Here is an 18,646-nt window from a genome sequence, read left to right on the forward strand (position 1 = left end):
TATATATATATATATATATAGCAGTGATTTCCCTGGAAGGGACACCCCTGTTCACAGACTGAATCATAAAGTGCCAACAAGGACATGAAATACTTGGTAAATATCACTGCGGTTTCCTTCTGCCAACTGCGCAAATTATATAATTATATTGCAGTGATTTCCTTCAAAGGGGAAATTAGTCAAAGAGTGCACAGATTTTTCTTTCTTATTATTTTTATTTACTGTGACGTTGCTAAAACACAAGTTTCTTTAAAAAAAAAAAAAAAGTGTGGGATGGAGTAATTTTGCAGCCTCAGAAATAAGCCATTGTTGGAGAGGCCTAGTTGAGGCAAAGCTAACATGCCAGTTTAGTTTTGTTTATAAATGCTCAATTTTTAATAATTCTGTTAAAAAAAAAAAAAAAAGGCCAAAGTCAAACCTTGCAAGAAAGACCATACAAAGTCCAGCAGCACCACTAAGTTTGTATTTCAGCTTTAATTTTAGCTATACAAGGGGTCACATATCCCTGATATAACAGTACAGCGAGTTATGCGAATTTCATTTAATTACAAATGAACTACAGTGTCAAACAAGTGGGCTAATTATTCGTGCTTCTCCATGACCTTTATGTAGCAGAGTCCATTCAACGAACCTGATACACAATAATTCACAACAGTGCATTTTCATGTTGGCTTTGTCTCTGTCCCAGGCTTCTTCAGAAGACCTGGGTCAGTGGGGAGGTAGGCAGGCAGGTCCCGGTGTCCTCACCAAAGGTGTATTTCTCGGATCTCCGCGATGACATGGCTGGCCTTCTGTAGGGCCTGGGGACAGGGACAGGGTCATGGCTCAAACAGACTGTATAGGACCAAGAAACAAACGCCTTCCCACTGCCTCAGAAATATAACTTTCAAGGTGAGCATCAGCATGTGTGTGTTTGAGTACGTCCTGTTAATTGTGTGTATGTGTGAAGTACACACCTTCAGCATGTCGGCGGCCTCTTTGCGACGCTGTGCCATGTCCTCAGACTCCTTCAGCAGGTCATCTAGCAGCCCAGACTTGTAGAGCTGCCCCACCAGCTCACTCTGCAGGTTGTCTTTCACATGGTTCACCAGAAAGTGCATTACTGCCTTGGGCACACTGTGCAGAAGGAGAAGCAGTAGCAGCAGCTTACACACACCATCACACACTCTCGAGACTTATGTCGTGACATCTCTGGAATCCTACTGCAAAACCAATAGTCATTTTCCCTATAACACCAATGTGCGGCAAACAACAAGCAGTGCTGGACTGGACTTGTGATCGAAAGGTTCGATGTTAATGTTGTGCACTTAGAGATGGGATTTTAATCATTTTTACTTTAGGGAAATTACTGATATAAAAATATTTTGAAAAATCAGTGCTGCCTGAGTGTATGTGAACCCTACAGGGATGGTCATTATTCTTGTAGAAAATATTAAAATAAACTTAGTTTATTATAAAATGTATAAATGACTATGATTTACACTCCTGATTCTACTTACCTACCTGGTTTAACAAATGTAACTTGGGCTTCACTTATTTTTATACCTGCACTACTTGTGTTTCTACCACACATGATTTCCACTAAAGAAACATGGAATTGGTCATTAAAACCCCCATTCTGTCACATGAGAAATACTGATTCTCATTTTAAAAACCATTTTGCGGTAAAACCAAGGGACACAAGGGTTCACACACTTTCAAGCAGCACAGTATATACTGATTTGCTTTAAGAAGGAAAGCAGCTACAATACCTGTCCTGGATGTTCTTCCTCACAATGAGGAAGTATGATTTAATGAGTCGCTCAATGACCTCGCAGTCACGCTGCTCACGAGCCGAGAGCTTCCTAGCAACAGGGACAGGCTACAGAACAGAAGCAAAAATGGGCTGTGGGACTGGGGTGACACAGAGTAAAGGCACAGTCCAGCCATAGCATTAGCCCACACAGGCCAGTCAGATGGTGCAACCATGAAACAGGATGACAAAGGTCAGTGTGGTCAGTAGGACAGGAATGTCGCTAGTAAGTGAGGCGGTCAAGTCACGGCCACTTTTGGACCAGCTGAAGTTTTATGGACGGACACTGGTTGCTGCACTCAAGCTTCTGTTTTATGAAATCAAAACTACAAGTAACAAGCCAAGAGAATCCATCACAATCCTTCCTTTGTGTATCTCATTTTTAAGTTGGATAGTTGGCTTGAATTGCTTCAGTAAACATCCACATGTATGTAACCTATAAAGCAATTTCAGAAGGCAGTACATGTTCTTCTACAACTTAAAAAAAATGTAATACAGAAGCTAGAAATAAAACACAAAATGCTGGTAACATCCACAAAATGTCTTGAGAAGACAAGCTGTTTTGAGGATGGTGAAGTTCTTCAGCACGATCTCTGAAAGCTAGATGAGATCAGACAAGGCCTGCTGCACGTTGGGTCCCTGCTAGATCACCTACCACATCCAACAGGTTGACAGCATGGCCCTTCTGGGGACTGGCAGGCAAGGAGCCCTGGGCCTTTGCCTTCTCTTCCGCTGGACCCTCCTCTCCTTTCTTCAGCATGCCCCTCCAGGTCCCTGTGCTGGCCTCTGGCTCACCACCAGCACCCTGGGGAACAGTTAGGTTACACACCATCAGCAAGCCGTCATCTGAGCGCGCACCACCAAGCGCTTCATCGTCAACACGGACAACAAGCGCTGGACCTGGTACGGGGGGTGAGTATCGGGAGCATGGAGTATTATACTTCCCAAGTGGCCATAGAGGTAGATTCCTAATTTCCCCTCATACGTCTACAACTACAGGTCACAAGCCAGCTTCATATTTTCACATTTTTAGCAGCTCTAAGTATCTCTACAAGAAAAGTTTCTTTAAAAAACACTCCCATTTTGCCAGTAAGGAGCAGGATCACGAAGAATAAAAAGGGCACGATGCTCATTTTGCTCGTTCTTATGGGGCAGTCAACAAAGGCACAGGGAATTCACTCAATGAGGACAGACTGATGACATTAAACTGATAATCTAAGAAGAGAAACATCACTGGGTGATCTGTTAAGCAGCTGTCAAACTTAACACCACACCTGTACCCATCAGATACAATCCTGAAAGACTGAACTCTAATCCTTATAGATAGAACCCCAACCTTAACCATAGTCTGGGCAGTGAACCTACGGGACAGGAATGGCACATCACATCTACCGTTTCACACCTGACTGCTGTGGCTTCTGTAGAAAATTAGTGACAGTCCAGGCTACATAGTTTTCATAGTTCATTGTGAAAAAAGACAAGTTTCAGTACAAGGAGATAGATCCTTGAGTGAGCAAATGGATTCAGACATCATTTGGACCAAATACCCAGGTTAGGGGTTACATATCCTGGGTGGTGGGGGTGTGGGGGTGACATCCAACATGCAAAGACCATGTAGCAAGCAGCACACACAGACACACACCTTGGACCCCTCCAGCTCCGTTGGGACAGGGGGATCATTCGGAGGGGGCTGCCCTCCAGGACCCTTTTGGGACTCGAGAGAGAGGGAGAGAGAGCAGAGCGGACACAAGTTTGGAAATAGCTACAGGTTGTTTGTTAGATAAGGCAATCAGGAGTGGCGGGGACTCCAGTTTACCTACTGAAACGTGTGTCACAGCACTTACTGTTCAGCCACACTTAGAGAACGGCTACGGCTACCTGCACCGTTCCATCCGGAATGAGTACAGGGGATTACATTTCAAGAGACAAAACTGTCAAATTTCTCCAAGAAATACAATACATAAAAAAGAAACACACGGTTAATGATGACGAATGTTTCTCGGAGTATCGAAAATTCATCTACAGAATTTCCACCCCATGAAAACTGCCCTTCAGAACCGTACAAACCCTATTCTCATCATCCCAGTGAGACAGTAAAGAGGGACGGAGAACAAGGGACGTTCAGGAATAAGTAGAGAAGAGTGGGTTGGCGTCGCTGGTGTACCTTTTCCCGAGGGGCGGTGGATGGCAGCTCTCTCATTCGGTTACGCCTCTGTTCCTGGGGAATTGGAACCAACATTGTTGCCAGCTGCCTGCTTCCCATGCCACACCAACATTGAAAACGTACCTCCACAGAGGATCCCTACAGTTTTCGTCCTCATATTTAGCCAGATATGTCTTTTACATGTATTCGTTTAACTGACACTTTTCTCCAGAGACACAATGTTAAGAAAAATTACTTACATTTACACAACAGGGTAGTTTAGGGTAAGTACCTTGCTCACAGATACTACAGCCAGAGGTGAGATTTGAACCTATAACCTTTGGGTCCAAAGGCAGCAGCTCTAACCACTATCCTACTAGCTGTCCCTGATACTCCATGAGGCCATTGCAGAAGTATTTTTTTAAACTAACTCCCACAAAAAGAGCCTTACAGTAGCGGTATACATACATTTTCTGAACCGCTTGTCCCATACAGGGTTGCGGGGAACCGGAGCCTAACCCGGCAACACAGGGCGTAAGGCCAGAGGGGGAGGGGACACACTCAGGACGGGACGCCAGTCCATCGCAAGGCACCCCAAGCGGGACTCGAACCCCAGACCCACCAGAGAGCAGGACCCGGTCCAACCCACCGCGCCCCCGCCGGTATACATAATATCATAATATATACAATCCCAGCACATGTTGTTTGCCGTCATCAAGCCTCACCTCTATGTTGTTGTTCATGAGCCCACAGGCATCAGCAAAGTCTGGGTGCTTGGTGTTGATGTAGGCCAGCTCGATGGCCACAAGGTTGTGTACCTGGAGTGAAGCAAAGCAGTCTTAAAAAATTACCTTCAAGGCTTCTCTTGTGTTTTTCTTTTAGTAACAAATAGGCTCTACTGCTGCTGCCTCTAATAATAATAGTAGTAATAACTTCAGCAAGACTGTGTGTGTGTGAGATGCTGTGACTGTTAACTCACCATGTCGTTGGTAATAGGAAGCCGCTTCCTAAGGAGAGACGTAACAACTTCTACAATGGCTTCATGGAGTTTTGGAAACCGCAGCAGTTCCTGGGGCAAACAGTGTAAAGTGTAGGGCAACAGTACCACAGGTAGAGCAGTGTGTGTGTGTATGTTTGTCTGTCATGGTGTAAGTGTGATTTGTTTTTCTTACCAAAGTAAGAAATAAAATTACAAAAATGCTACCACAAGGACAGCAAACTACAAAAAAGTAGAGTTTGCATAAAAGCTGTGCAGAAAAAAGTTCAGGAATGTTTAGTCTGTTGTGTTTATTTGATTTTTGTTTTGCAGTGAAAGCAAGGATCTTTTATTGCATGGATATTTTGTGAATATTGCATATTCAGTGTAAAATTCTCACAATATGGGTGTGTGCACACACACCTGTGTGTGTACAGCTATGTACCTGCACACTGTAGTTACTGTAATATTTTACATTTATACATCATCTCATACTTTTCTCCAAAGCGACTTGCAATGTTAATCTATCAGCATTTACCTATTTGTACAGCTGGGTAATTTTACTGGAGCTATTTAGGGTAAGTACCTTGTTCAAGGGTACTACAGCTGGAGGTGGGATTCAAACGTGCGACCTTCATGTCCAAAGACAGCAGCTGTAACACTATACTCCCAGTTGTCCATAATAGGTCTGTGGGTGAACCAGGGTGTGTGTATGTACCTGGGTGCTGTAGTTACTGCAGTGCTGGATGATCCTCTGCATCTCCTCATGCACCAACTCCACACAGCGCAGGCTGGGCTCCTCTAGCCGTTTTATCTGCCTCTTCACCAGCAGCTCAAAAGACACCTCGGGCACAAAGAGGGCAGGACGTGGTCCCTGGGGACACAAGGAAACACCCTCATTGATGCTGTCTGTCAGGCCTCCCCCATCACCTGCTAGGAGTCACCGTGGACTGCACAACACCTACTGTGGCATTCCTGATGGCGGTCAGCACATCGATGGTCGTAAGTCCTCCGAGTGGATCCACCGACTCCAGCGTTCGACCAAACGTTTCGTGGAATATGTAGCAGATCCGGGCTCCTCCGCACCTGAGCGGCGTCAATGACACGCACGGTAGTCACAAGACGACGTTGAAAATGACAAATCACGATAAAAAACGACAAACCTGAGCACTTCTCACCGCTGTGTTCATCCCAAATGAATGAGTCGCTCTCACCGCGCACCCCCACCCCCACTCCGTGGCAGACACTCACAGCTCCGCCGTCTCGATGTACTTGGCCGTTCCCTCGATGGTGTTGCAGTATTCGGCAGCGAACTTGGTGATGAGCTGCAGCAACGTGGCGCTCTGGTCCTCCACTGGCTCACCGTAGCTGCTAAGCAGTGACTGGTACTGCGCCGCCAGCACGTTGATCCTGGTCTTGAGCTCCGGGAGACAGTCGCGGATGTGGTGCATCAGAAGTCTGCGTCACGACACACGCGGATGAACGCGCGCATCGGTCAGTCGGAGAGCGGCGGAAACACGCACGAGAAAGGACAGAAAGCATTTAAGGCCAAAATGTCTCCTCAACTTTGGAAGCGCCAACAAAGCTCCTTGAAAACGAGAAAATAAATCAAGCTTCATTTGTGACATTAGGGACAAAAAAAAAAAAAAGATTAAATCATCTTATTTAAATCACATGATTCTTCACCACAGACGGGCAGCGTTGTATTGAAAGAAAAAAAAAAAAGCTGCTCTCCAGAACCTCAGCAAATGTCACACTCTGCGTCATCAATGAAGAAGAGAAGGTCTCCGCACCTGTTCAGTGTCTTGGCCAGATATTTCGTTCCATTCCTGTTGGCAAGCGAAGGATACCTCTTCTGCAGGAAGTTGTGCTCGTCTCGAATTGCGTCGGCCACGGTCTTCTTGGTGTTAATGTCCAGCTGACTTCTGCATGAAGCAAATACATCCAGATGGATCATGCACTCAGTTTTTGCTCATTATTTTCACTCAAAATCATTCTGTTAATATGCAGAGCAATTTATTTTGGATTCAAAGGTACAACTCCAGCTCCTCGACCACTAAGCTCACTTGCCAACACTTTAGTGACGCTATGTGACCGAGATCAGCTGAACGCGAGCGCCAGAGACGTACCTGTTGACCACTCCGATGAGCCCCAGTTTGACGGGAATGACTCTGCCCATTAGCACATCCATCGCATCGGTGCCAGCATCCATCAGGTCCAGTTTGGTCACAACGGCCAGAGTCCTGCGGCCTGTCCACAGCAGCACAACAGGGGGATACAGGGGTCATACTGCCCACAGCATCTACTGTACTTTACACTGCAGTAGCCCTACAGGCCCCTGGGTCTGTGTGTCTGTACATCAAGATCTCTCCCTCTGTTGGCGTTACACACTCTTTGTATTGTTCTCAGAGATGTGCGTACGTCACTTTGGAGAAACGCGTCTGCTAAATAAATAAATGTAATTAACTGTGCAGCCTTTTCATACCGTACTCATAAGTTACGTGACGGCTGGATCGGAGCTTTCAGTTTTAAAATTGCTTTTAAAATGTTGCCTTTCATGAGTCACGTTAGTCAGCAGAGGCCTCAGCCCTGGAAGGCAGGGGTGACATTTCAACAGAGGGTCGCACCGCAGCTCTGTTACGGGAGAAGTGCTCCGAAGAGGTGGCTTGCATGCAGGTGGTCTGTGTGAAGGCGGTAGCAAAACTTACCATCGGGGTCGACTTCCCGGGCCACTTTCAGGGCCTCAGAGGTGGCCATGTCTGTGTTAGCAGCAGTGACAGCCAGGATAATGCAGTTGGGGTTACTGATGTACTTCAAGATCAGGTCTCGGATCTGGATCTCAATGTCTTTTGGCTGGTCGCCCACTGGAACCTGATCAGAGTGAACTAAAGGTGAATCCCCTGCACACCATGATCACTAGAGCTAACAGTCACCTTGTCAACATCATGGACACATAAGCTAAGGGGCAGTACCTTTGTGATGCCTGGCAGGTCCACAAGGGTGAGGTTCACCACATGAGAAGAGAAGATTTTCAGATGAATGGGTTCATCGCTGATGCCCTAGAAGAAATGTACATTTCTTCATTTAGCAGAAGCTTTTTTCCAAAGAGACTTCCAATGAACAGTATATGGTAGCATCAGCCCACACCTTTTGACCCAAGGTGATCAACAACACTAGATAGACTACTCACAATGAGTCACTCATCTACACACCGGTGAGACACACTCCCATACACACAAACACACACTATGGGCAATTGAGAGTCAACATTTCACGTGAAAGCATGCGTTTGGGCTGTGGGACGAAACTGGGAAAATAGCCCACGTCCCCTTGCACCATCTAGACGTTGCAAGACAACAGCGCTTCTCGCTGTGCCACCATGCTGTCCGGGAGATATGGAAATTAGCTGAAACCCAAGCTAGAAGGATGAACTTGAAGGGATTAAACCATATGGAATTCTGTCTTACAATGAAGCACACTGAAGACATTGACCTGCAATCTGCTTCAATATCCAGGAGCCAGAAGCCCTCGACCTTCGTAGGAGGTGAATGTGCCGTTTTACCTTATTCGTGCCTGAAATTCTCTCAGTTTCCATTTCAATCTCTTGTCTGATTTCATCAAAATCTGTGTAGACCTGGAGATGGAAACCATTGACATATTTTTCTTCAAAAATGTTCACAAAACATATCATAAAGTATAAGCAGATATCAGTTAGGAAAAGAACGCTTAATAACGCAGAAATAATGGCCAATTCATGAGCCCGTAATGCTCGGCCAGCTCAAATCTTTCACAGACTGGTCTTCCTCCACTTTATCATGCCCTCCACCTCCAGCATTCCTCACTTTTGTTTTGCCTCTTTTTCAAAAGAGGGAAGGTTCGAAAAATTCTGTAAAATATGCCAAGAATGACGAACCTGAAAAACTTCCCCAGTATCATGACTTCTCATTCTATGGCAAACAAAGTCATTATTGCGACAGCTCATTACACAGTTAAAGAAAACAGAACGCACTTCCTGTGGAGCACAGCATGGTACCACAACTGCACCTCCATCCAAACAGAGTAACCAACCTTGTTTTTCGTGTGCAGGAACTTCCCCCATTCTTCATTCTCCACACCTGCCAAAATAAAACCACGCTGAGGTCACAAACTGCCAGGAAAAGGGAAAAAATGTAATCAGTTACGAGGGGTGGGGTGGAGGGGGTGAGTCCAAACAGCACATAAACAAGTTAATGATGGCATCTTTTTGCTTGTCTCCTTTAAGTGGGGCTGTTCAATTTATTCAGCTGAATGTAGATTTATGTGGTTTGTATTCAGGCCAATGTCTACGAACGTTTCCGCAGACATCTGTGACAACCACACAAGGGCCAAGATTATTTTAAACGATGCAACATATTATGGAAAGGCACAGAGGCTACATAACCAGGCGATGCAAAAACTGCGACGTTTGTTTAAAGCGCCGGTCTAAACAGGACACTTCTCCCCAGCAGAACATCGTTCGGGGCAGCAACGCAATTGTACCGTGTTCTTTGTGAAGAGTCTCACACAGACACAAGTGTTCTGACAAGCATCAAAAGTACAGCAGCAGTCAGATTCAGAGTCGCGGTTCGGCACTTGGACTGGCATTAGTAGAGCTCTTATTCTGGGCGTACCATAGTATTGCATGAAAATGCAACCACGTTAATATTTACTTTGAGCGTACAACTCCACAGTGTCTGTTTCGTTGCCTTGCAGGGAAACCCTGAGTGTTTCTTTCTGATCCATGGAGTCTGGGTGCCATACTTTGGACACGAAAAACATAACCTCAAAAGCAGATCTAAAAGATGAGTACTTGCAGAATACATTAAGATAAATGTAAAAACCAGACAGGAGTTACAATGCGCTTTTAGGTTCGTTTGCAGCACTACCGGAATTTTCTCTCCTGCTGTTTACAAAGCAACTTGGTTTAAAAGTCGCAGATTGTCACACCTCAGCAAATTTTCTGCATGCACGCCATGGAAATTGACGCTTATTTTAAGAAAAATGTCCTGGCATCACTGTTCTTCTCAGGCGTGACCAACACAAATCCACAGACAGACACAAAACACACACAGAATAAAGCAGGGTACATGAAGTAAAGTGTATGGAGGAATTTTAGAGCAGCAGGTAGCTTTAACGTAATTAGAAAAGTTCTGATCTCGGAAAAACTGAATAATGCAACATATAGTAAAGTAATTGAATGTAATGTAATTGAATGCAATGCAACTGAATGCAGTGTAATGGAATGCAATGCAATTCAGTGCAGTGCAATTGAATGCAATGTAATTAACATAACAATAGTTCCTCGGACAGGTCAGAAACAGCAAGCTGCACGATGGACTTTTTCAGGTACCGTTCTCTTGACTCGTCTTCCTGCGGTGCTCTGGGTCCACATGGACAAGTTGCAAGATGAGGGGGCGCCGGGTGACGATGCCAGTACCACGGGGCAGTAGGTCACGACCCACGAGGCTCTCCAACACAGAGCTCTTCCCACTGCTCTGAGGACAGGTAGCACCCACAGTCAGGTAACAGCAGAGCCTTTCGAACATCTCTCATTTCACACTTTTATCCAGCGCAACACAAGAAACCTGCAAGTGTGTAGCACGAAATACTCGCACCACTGGATCCTTGCCTTGACCAGGACTTTTTTCTCAAAAGATGTGAATCAGAATGCAATCAACCAGAGTCATCTTGCAATTTGTTGTTCTGTGTCTCTACTACAGTGTCCATGTTCAAGATTTTGCTGGAATATGGAAATATCCTGACTGAGTGAGTGGGAAGGACATGCATCATTATGATCATGTGCTTTATGGACACTGTGCACACATCAGACTGATACAGTGCACCCAGAAACACAAATGCAACAAAGTACAAAGGGATACATTTAAACGCAGCTAAAGAGACACAGTGAAACTGCAGTCCAGAACAATGCTACGCATTTCAGTCCAATTTGCAGTTAGGACGCTAAGGTCGCTACCGCGCATGCGCGCCAGTGTTTCCGACCAGCTCGTCACGTGACCTGCCTCGGAAGCCACAGCAATTCATTGGTCTCGATTACGAGCTATGCGCTGCACGGTATTTGACAGCTCCAAGATGAGCGCTAAAACAGACACGTTAAAAAAAAAAAAAAAAAAACTGATCCGATCCAGTTCCTTGCCTCGTCCCGGTCTGGACGTTGGTTGGTTCTAACCTAGAATTCGTGTGTGCTCTCAGCATCACGTTGAACAACGATTATGTGTTCAATGCAACGTGTTAGTCTAGAGATGTAGCAGAGCAGCGCTCGAAACGAAAGTAGTCGTTTTGCGGCCGCTCATACATCGCAGCGATCCATTTTCATATTCATTTTTTTCATGATTCATTTTTCAGCGCATGACGGAACGTTTGTGCACAGCAGAGCAAATGAGACGGTTTAAAAACATGTTAAATGAACATGCTAACGATAATTTTGCCGCTTTTTACCTGTGTCCCCACAACAGCAATTTGCGGCAGCTGAATTATGTCCGCACCGACTGTGTTGAACACGTCTTGAAGTTTATTTATGACGGGGATAAGTGCCTCCATTGTCTAGCAGAATCGCCACCTGTCAGAATGAATGGAGCTGATAATCAGCTACACCGCGAAACACACCGACAAAGTCATCCAACGTCCCCACACAACCACCATTTAACCAACCCGGCTTCAGCAATAACTGCGTACAGTTTCTAGCGCGGAATTCTGGGACTTGAAGTATCAACACAGCGCACCCCAAAGTGGATCCTTAGTGATACATGAACTACATTTCCCAGAATAATGAACACCGTTGCTGCGGTGACGTCACTAAAGCAGAAATGTGTCACGCGTTGTCGAGGCAACAGTAACTAAGGAGAAGTGCCTCTCAATATTTTGCCGTGTTAGTCAAACTGTTTGGAATGATTATGGTTCCCAAAGAGGAAGAAAAATGCGTGTTTTGATCTAAGTCCGACGGACAAGTTGTACTGGATAGATCAAAGATCTCACATGAATTAAATATGCACTATAGGACAATCTAGTTTTTAAACTGTACACAAAGCAAACAATGAAACTGAGTTAATGGGTTCAAGACAAGACATCTGGGATATAAATACTGGGTGAACTAGTAAAGTAGTGCTTAGAGCTGCTGACTTTGGACCTACATACTGCAGCTTTGAATCACAGCTCTACTTGTAGTACCCTCGAGCAAGGTACTTGCCGTAAATTGATGTAAAAAGAAAGTAAAATTACCCAGATGCATAAATGGATTAATAATTTTAGATAACATAACAATGTAGGGGGGATGTGGTGGCACAGTGGGTTTGGCCGGGCCCTGCTATGCAGTAGGTCTGGGGTTTGAGTCCTGCTGGGGTTGCCCTGTGGTATCCTACCTGGGGTGTGTCCCCAACCCTCTGGGCCTGGTGCCCTGTGTTGCCGGGCTAGGCTCTGGCTTGCCACAACCCTGCTCGGGACAAGCAGTTGTAGAAATTGTGTATGTAAGAATGTAAGTCACTTTGAAGAAGTGTGAGCTAAATAAATACTTGCAATGTAAATAAATAAAATGTGGGTATGTGGAGGGCAAAAGCAGCCCAGTCTCTTTCACTTAAATTGTGGGAAGACAGACAGATATGGAGGATCTGTGGCAACCAAATCAGAAGAAATAAGCAGGGGTGTAACTCACTTCACATGTGAGAATAATACTGGAGAAGACACTTCAACTTAAGGCAAATAACTCCGAATATAATATACTGCAGATGTAAAGCTATGCTCCAGACATGTTTCCATTCCATTGTTCAAAGAGAAAGTTACTAATATGTTTCAAAACGATGTTGCATTTACTTGACCTATTTTCAGTTGGGTAGTTAAAACAATAATAATAACAAGTGACATTTCAATACTTTGCGACCTATCTGGAATTAAAAGTATTGTGTACCTTCGAAAACTAATGAAATGAATCATGTCACAGAGTTATATCTGTGAAGACGTTAGTTTTATTTTTACAGTTAAATTATTTATACTATTTATTTATATATCGCATTATTTATCGGTATCAGTGATGTGGCAATTTATTATGAATAAGTTGTAAGTGTAATATCAGAAATTCCAGTTAACGCCCATAACAAACCAAGCGACAGCGACTCAGTGTGGCAGTTGTTTCCTGTGTAGTGACAAGCGGTGACGTCACTTCCGGCCATGTGCTACGTCACCACCCGGAATTGAAATGGTTTGTGTGACAAGTCGGCCTTCATGCGCTCAGAATTGTTGTTTATCGTTTCATCGTTTGAAATGCCCCGTTATTGCGCAGTAAAACTATGTAAAAACCGCGGAGGAGGGCTTTCAAAAGACAACAAGAAAATTAGTTTCTACCCGTAAGTTTTTCTGCGGCTGCCTAACCTTACCTAACTTCATCATGCTCATATTCATAACTCGCTGGATTACAAACTAAGTAGTTCGTAGTTATTCAGAATTAATTTAATTTGTCTACTAAGTCTCCTTTAATTGTGGCTATCGAAGTAGTTACAGTAGTCGCTAATACGTTTGGTCTGGTCCCCGACTTACAAACTTCATTGAGACGGTTCATTATTGGAAACGTTCGTAAGTCGAGTGTAACACGAAGCGTGTTGTCTTGAGGCCGGGACTCCTTTTCAGTTCTGTACGCTGCTACCTGTGTGCTGTCCTTTATATCTGCAAAAGAGAGACAAACTGACTGCACTTAGGGATTCCCATGTCTGTGAAAAGTACTTTTGTTTACATTTACATTGTTTACATTTACTTTGAGTACTTGTCTGGGGTACAACGCCGGGTTGCGTAGTGGTTATAATTACTGCTTTTGGGTCTAAAGGTCACAGGTTTGAGTCTCACCTCCAGCTGTAGTACCCTTGTGCAAGATACTTAGTCTGAATTGAACAAGTAAAATTACCCAGCTGTTTAAATGCCGGGGTGTTGTGGCGCAGCAGGTTTGGCCGGGTCCTGCTCTGGTGGGTCTGGGGTTCGAGTCCCGTTTGGGGTGCCTTGCAATAGACTGGCGTCCCTCCTGGGTGTGTCCCCTCTCCCTCCAGCCTTGCGCCCTGTGTTGCCGGGTTAGGCCCTGGTTCGCCGCAACGCCACTTGGGACAAGTGGTTTTAGACTCTGTGTGTGTATTTAAATAGGTAGATAATTGTAAGCAGCTTAACATGGTAAATTGCTTTGGAGAAAAGTATCAGATGTAAACATAATTTTGGAGGAGAGTGCAGGATAAATAAGTACAATACATGTCATCGACTTGCACAGCTCCACGGGGTGGGAGGCAGCAGCGGGGCTTTTCGGATGGCAGCAAAGCATGTCATTTTCAGTCACAAAAGCACATTAAAGAACCACAGCCAGAGCTAGACCGGAGTGTTGCTGCTCATCTACAGCTCCAGGGTCCCTTCTTTATCCAACATATCACACAGAATTCATTACTAAATTCAAGTATTATAATAAGAAAGAAACACATAATTGAGATTTTAAGAACAGTGCACACTGTATGCTGTTCACCTATCAGCTGAGAGCTGAAGGTACTACAGGCAGAGATTGAAGGATCATCTGCAGTTTATTCACCAGCCGTTTGTGTCTCCACCCTTTCAAAAAAACATAAGGCAGCTCTGAATATTTGCGATTGCCATCTGTCGACATCCGGTGAAGCTTTCACGTGTGATAAAAATTGGTATGCGAGCTTTCTCTATGAAAAAGATAAATAGCAAACACAGTTCAAAAAAGTTTATAACAGCAAAAGTTTATTGCTCTAAAGTTTTGAAGTCTGGGACACTGCATTACTAGTTGAGATACTAAGCTTTTATTAATAATTGTCAATAGGCAGTGGACTAAAAACAAAAGTTTATCTGTCTTGCTGTCTGGTTAATGAACGGCCACGCTGCTTTTATCTGTACTTTATTAGCCCTTATATCTGATCGCTGGTGTCACCACGTCTCTGATCCAGTCCTGTATGTTATTCTCATGGTTTGACTCTTAATATCCTGACAGGTTTCCTCTGCGAGATGAGGCGCGGCTCCGAAAGTGGGTGGACAACATGGAGCGGAAGGAGTGGAGCCCGAGCCGTCACCAGTATCTCTGCAGTGAGCACTTCACTGAGGACTCATTCGACCTGCGCTGGGGGATCCGCTACCTGAAGCACACCGCTGTGCCTACCATCTTTCCCTTCATATATGACACTGGGGAGTCACCCAACATACAGGTGAAGCAATATAATATCAGTGTTACCCAAAAAGTTTCAGTACTTCTTTGCAGTGAGAAGTAAACCTTCGAATGTGGGTGCATACAGGGTCACCATATGGCACAGTGGTTACTGCTGTCTCTTTGTAATCTGAAGGTCCTTGATTCAAATCCCACCCCTTTCTGCAGTACCCTCGATCAAGGTAGTTACCATGAATTATTGCAGTAAGGATAACCTGCTGTATAAATGGGTAAACCATCGTACAGTTACTTGTCTTGTGTTGTAAGTCATCTTGGACAAATATGTCAGCTATGTAATAATAATAATATTAATGAACAAAGGGTGTGTTAACTGAAGTCTTCTCTTGCTTTAAAGCTTTCCCTTTTGCTCAGTTAAAAAGCAAGAATTTATTTTTAAAATCAAAAATGGTACTCATTGTTTCATGAAGTGTTATGACATTTTTGAATGTATGGTCTTGACTAATTTCTAGCTGTCAGCAAACTTCATTATGATATATAAAGAACGATCAAATTGTTTTTTGCACTTTCTCCCAGGATGAACTGAAAAAGCTTAACAGTAAGAAAAATTCCAAGACTAAACCAGGTGTAAATGCTAAGAGCAACAGATCCTCCTCACCTGTCAAGAGGACAGTCCTGCCTTTGAAAAAGGAGACACTCAGTAGAGAAGAGGACATACATTTAGCTGAAGGAGCCTTAACATCTGAACCTGGAGTTGAGGGACCTCAGTTACCTGCGGTGATGGTCTTAAGTGACTCAGACCCAGCTGGATCCAGCTCACACAAGGTGGTTCACCCACAGGTTTTGCCTCCAGGCTTCGTAGAGCCAGCCAGCAGGCAGCCAGATGAGGAAGCCCTGATAGACTCTGGTTTGAGCATGCCCAGTGAGGCTCAGCAGTTTCCCTCTTCAGCACCATCCCCGCCCAGCGGCTCATCCGACAGACTGCAGGCAGCTTCGAGCCGGACTGAGAGCGCTCCTCCCAGTGCAGCCTGCGGCGAGGACCTGCAGGGGGCGCCCTCGAGTGTGGAGCGCAGTCTCCTGGAGGAGCATTCCTACTCAAGGCAGGACATGGACAAGAACCAGTTGTGGAATAAGATTGCCAGCCTCCACATGAAGATCATGGAGCTGGAGAAAAGAGAGGAGGGCACCATTGCAAAAATTAACTCTCTGGAGAACACCATTGTACACCTGAGGAAGGAGAACATTGTTTCTGAGGAGAAGCAGAAAGCACTAGAAGGATATTTTACGACAGTGTTTCTTTAGTGGGTTCTTCCGTTTCCCCGTTTTCCTCATCACTTGCAGCGTACTTTTGTTGTGTAACGTGTCTCATATCTTGTGCTTACCTTTTATTTTTTTATTTTATTTATTATTCATTGCTAATCACAGATCCATGTTGGGGGGGCTGGGGTGGACAGTGCCCCCCACATTTTTGCTTTGTCTCCTAGTCTTTTGTAATCTAACTGACTAATCTAACTATGCCCATCCATTAGATGCCACTGCCCACCAAGTGAAAGCAGTCTAGAAACAGGGTTGATCTACATTACTTTATGGAGCTCTATATCAAAGTGCTTTGGGACCGTAACAACACATAAACAACTCAAAGTACGTTGGCTTTATATTCCGTAGACATTTTCTATTAGCAAATATGAACCTGTGGTTCATGGAATAAAAGACTTGCTGTGAAGTCCTCTTACTGTTATGTCCTGCGTTATTTTAATTTTTTTTTCAAGTTTCCAATTACTTTTTGCATTGTTGTTCACATGCTGCCGGAAAGAATCAAAACCACAGCGACCACTTTCAAATATTTCAAGTAGTATGCAGTATACGTAAGACTCACACCATTTGTCTTATTCTTTGTATTAACTTTGTCCAAAACCTATTTAGAGAGTGGATTCATTCCAAACCATTTCCCATTAATTATTAACCAAATTATTACCGGCATTCTTCATGTAAAAAAAAAACATATTCAGCTTTCATAAAATTACTAAATAATTTACAATTTATAGTATAGTGTAAGTGCAATATTAATAGTTTGTACAGTCGTGTGCTTTTTGCCATCCTTTCAGGTATTCTTAATCAAAAGATTGTGACAATCAGTGGCGATTACTTAAGATGCATTTGGCAGCTGAGAACAGCACACATTGTCTCACTTCTTTGTGGCCGACACACGGCTGTGCCGGATGTTTGCGTCACTGGTCTATTTCCTATAGAGTAATTATAATCACAGCTAGTGTGGCCTGTTGGAAGCCTCACACCTTTAGGAAAACAGATGAGTTTGTGAATTTTGTCAAGTGTTTCTGCATTATTTATAATATAATATTATAGCGAGTACATTGTGTTTTTTTTTTTTTTTTAAATTATTTCAGCTGAACATGTAAGGTAATAGTGACCTATGAAATTGCGCTGCTGTGTTCTGTGCTGTTCCAAACCCAGCTGTCTCAATCAAAGTCCTAAAGCGTCCGCGTCAGCAAATCCTAAGCAAGAGGAGACACAGAAGTGCCGGCGCAGCAACACGGAAATCATGGCGCTCCCCCAGACGCGCTGCAGCCCCATTGGGACCTGGCGATGTTCCTGATGCTCCTGGCATCGTTCCCATCCGCCCGCTTTTTCACGGAACCTCTGCATCTGGCCGCTCTTTCTGGATAGCTTCGCGTCTGTGCCCAACTTGGACAGCCATCACAGACTACTCCCCCCTTCTTTATGAACCACAGAGCCGCTTTGGAAACTTCGTGGTAATTGATATGCTGTCGAAAACTCGATCAAGAGAGAAAAAAATGTTTGTCACCTGTCTTGTGGGAGGGGAAAAGAAAAAAAAGCTGACCATCAGTGTCCCGTCTAACTTTGAACCAGAGAAAACACTGCGCTGTGTAACGTTACTGGAAACCGGATCTCCCTGCTGAGGCTGAACCCTGCGCACTGCATTGCTCGCAAGGGAAGCTGTGACTGTTGATGTCTGCACCACCAGAGCTCATGCAGTTTTCTGATTCTAGGACACACCTAAATTAAAGACTGGGGTGTACTAAGTGGCCAGCCAGGGATATCTGCCCCTATCCACCCTCCCAGGGTAGTGACTTTGCTTATAGAAAACCTAACTTGCCCAGTGCTCTGCAAAGGTAGGACTTCTCACTGATGGGAGGTTTTAGTGACCCTGCCATCTGGAGAGCCCAACAGAAGAAGTACATCTTCATTTTTCTCTTGGCAGCTTTTTCCCTTACCTCCTTGCTTTGGTACTTACCCTGCCGTAGGCTTGGAGATGTTGGATTAGTTCGTTATTTTCTGCGGACACGTTAATGCCAACTGTATGGAAGCACAGGACAGAATATGTCATACCTTTTGGTGAAAATCAGAACTGAAATCCTGTCCACAATGATCTGGCATCTGATCGGTTTAGGCAAGAAAAGTGACAGCAGCGGAAACCTTCTGTGGCTTTGATGAATAACATGTTTTATTGAACTCATACCCACTTTTGACAATGTCTTAATTTACATATATTTATCATACGCTTTTCTCGAAAGCGACGTA

General features: G+C 44.4%; 2 protein-coding genes across 5 annotated transcripts; one reads left to right on the top strand and one right to left on the bottom strand.

The window, feature by feature from the left end:
• Positions 1-394: 394 nt before the first annotated feature.
• Positions 395-11,615, bottom strand: LOC108921023 (dynamin-1-like protein). 4 transcript variants are annotated; one of them, XM_029247523.1, is made up of 20 exons: positions 11,599-11,615; positions 11,386-11,506; positions 10,280-10,424; positions 8,980-9,026; positions 8,474-8,545; positions 7,884-7,970; positions 7,620-7,782; positions 7,041-7,161; positions 6,705-6,836; positions 6,163-6,369; positions 5,877-5,997; positions 5,630-5,785; positions 4,915-5,004; positions 4,661-4,753; positions 3,957-4,010; positions 3,435-3,506; positions 2,448-2,597; positions 1,752-1,861; positions 957-1,116; positions 395-800 (listed from the first exon to the last, which is right to left on the bottom strand). In XM_029247523.1, the coding sequence occupies exons 2-20, from the start codon at positions 11,485-11,487 to the stop codon at positions 744-746; spliced, it is 2,139 nt and encodes a 712-aa protein (XP_029103356.1). In that variant the 5' UTR covers positions 11,488-11,506; positions 11,599-11,615; the 3' UTR covers positions 395-743. The 4 variants fall into 4 exon arrangements, with proteins under 4 accessions (XP_029103356.1, XP_029103355.1, XP_018585741.2 ...); XM_029247522.1 differs by having other exon boundaries at positions 11,386-11,604; XM_018730225.2 differs by lacking the exon at positions 3,435-3,506 and having other exon boundaries at positions 11,386-11,604.
• Positions 11,616-13,130: 1,515 nt separating this feature from the next.
• Positions 13,131-16,965, top strand: LOC108920874 (THAP domain-containing protein 5-like). The gene is made up of 3 exons (XM_018729936.1): positions 13,131-13,283; positions 14,918-15,128; positions 15,662-16,965. Exons 1-3 carry the CDS (start codon positions 13,162-13,164, stop codon positions 16,385-16,387), a joined length of 1,059 nt encoding a protein of 352 aa, XP_018585452.1. The 5' UTR covers positions 13,131-13,161; the 3' UTR covers positions 16,388-16,965.
• Positions 16,966-18,646: the final 1,681 nt, after the last annotated feature.

The sequence above is a fragment of the Scleropages formosus genome, chromosome 21 (genome assembly GCF_900964775.1).
Source record: "Scleropages formosus chromosome 21, fSclFor1.1, whole genome shotgun sequence".
NCBI lineage: Eukaryota > Metazoa > Chordata > Actinopteri > Osteoglossiformes > Osteoglossidae > Scleropages > Scleropages formosus.

Bases quoted from the DNA above. Each gene is read 5' to 3' on its own strand.
- LOC108920874 (XM_018729936.1), top strand. From the start codon at position 13,162: ATGCGCTCAGAATTGTTGTTTATCGTTTCATCGTTTGAAATGCCCCGT. The intron at 13,284-14,917 runs GTAAGTTTTTCT...ATATCCTGACAG, and splicing joins AAGAAAATTAGTTTCTACCC to GTTTCCTCTGCGAGATGAGG. The intron at 15,129-15,661 runs GTGAAGCAATAT...ACTTTCTCCCAG, and splicing joins GGGAGTCACCCAACATACAG to GATGAACTGAAAAAGCTTAA.
- LOC108921023 (XM_018730226.2), bottom strand. From the start codon at position 11,487: ATGGAGGCACTTATCCCCGTCATAAATAAACTTCAAGACGTGTTCAAC. The intron at 1,117-1,751 runs GTATTGTAGCTG...CCTTCTGCACAG, and splicing joins AGGAAGAACATCCAGGACAG to TGTGCCCAAGGCAGTAATGC. The intron at 801-956 runs GTGTGTACTTCA...CCCTGTCCCCAG, and splicing joins AGGCCGCCGACATGCTGAAG to GCCCTACAGAAGGCCAGCCA.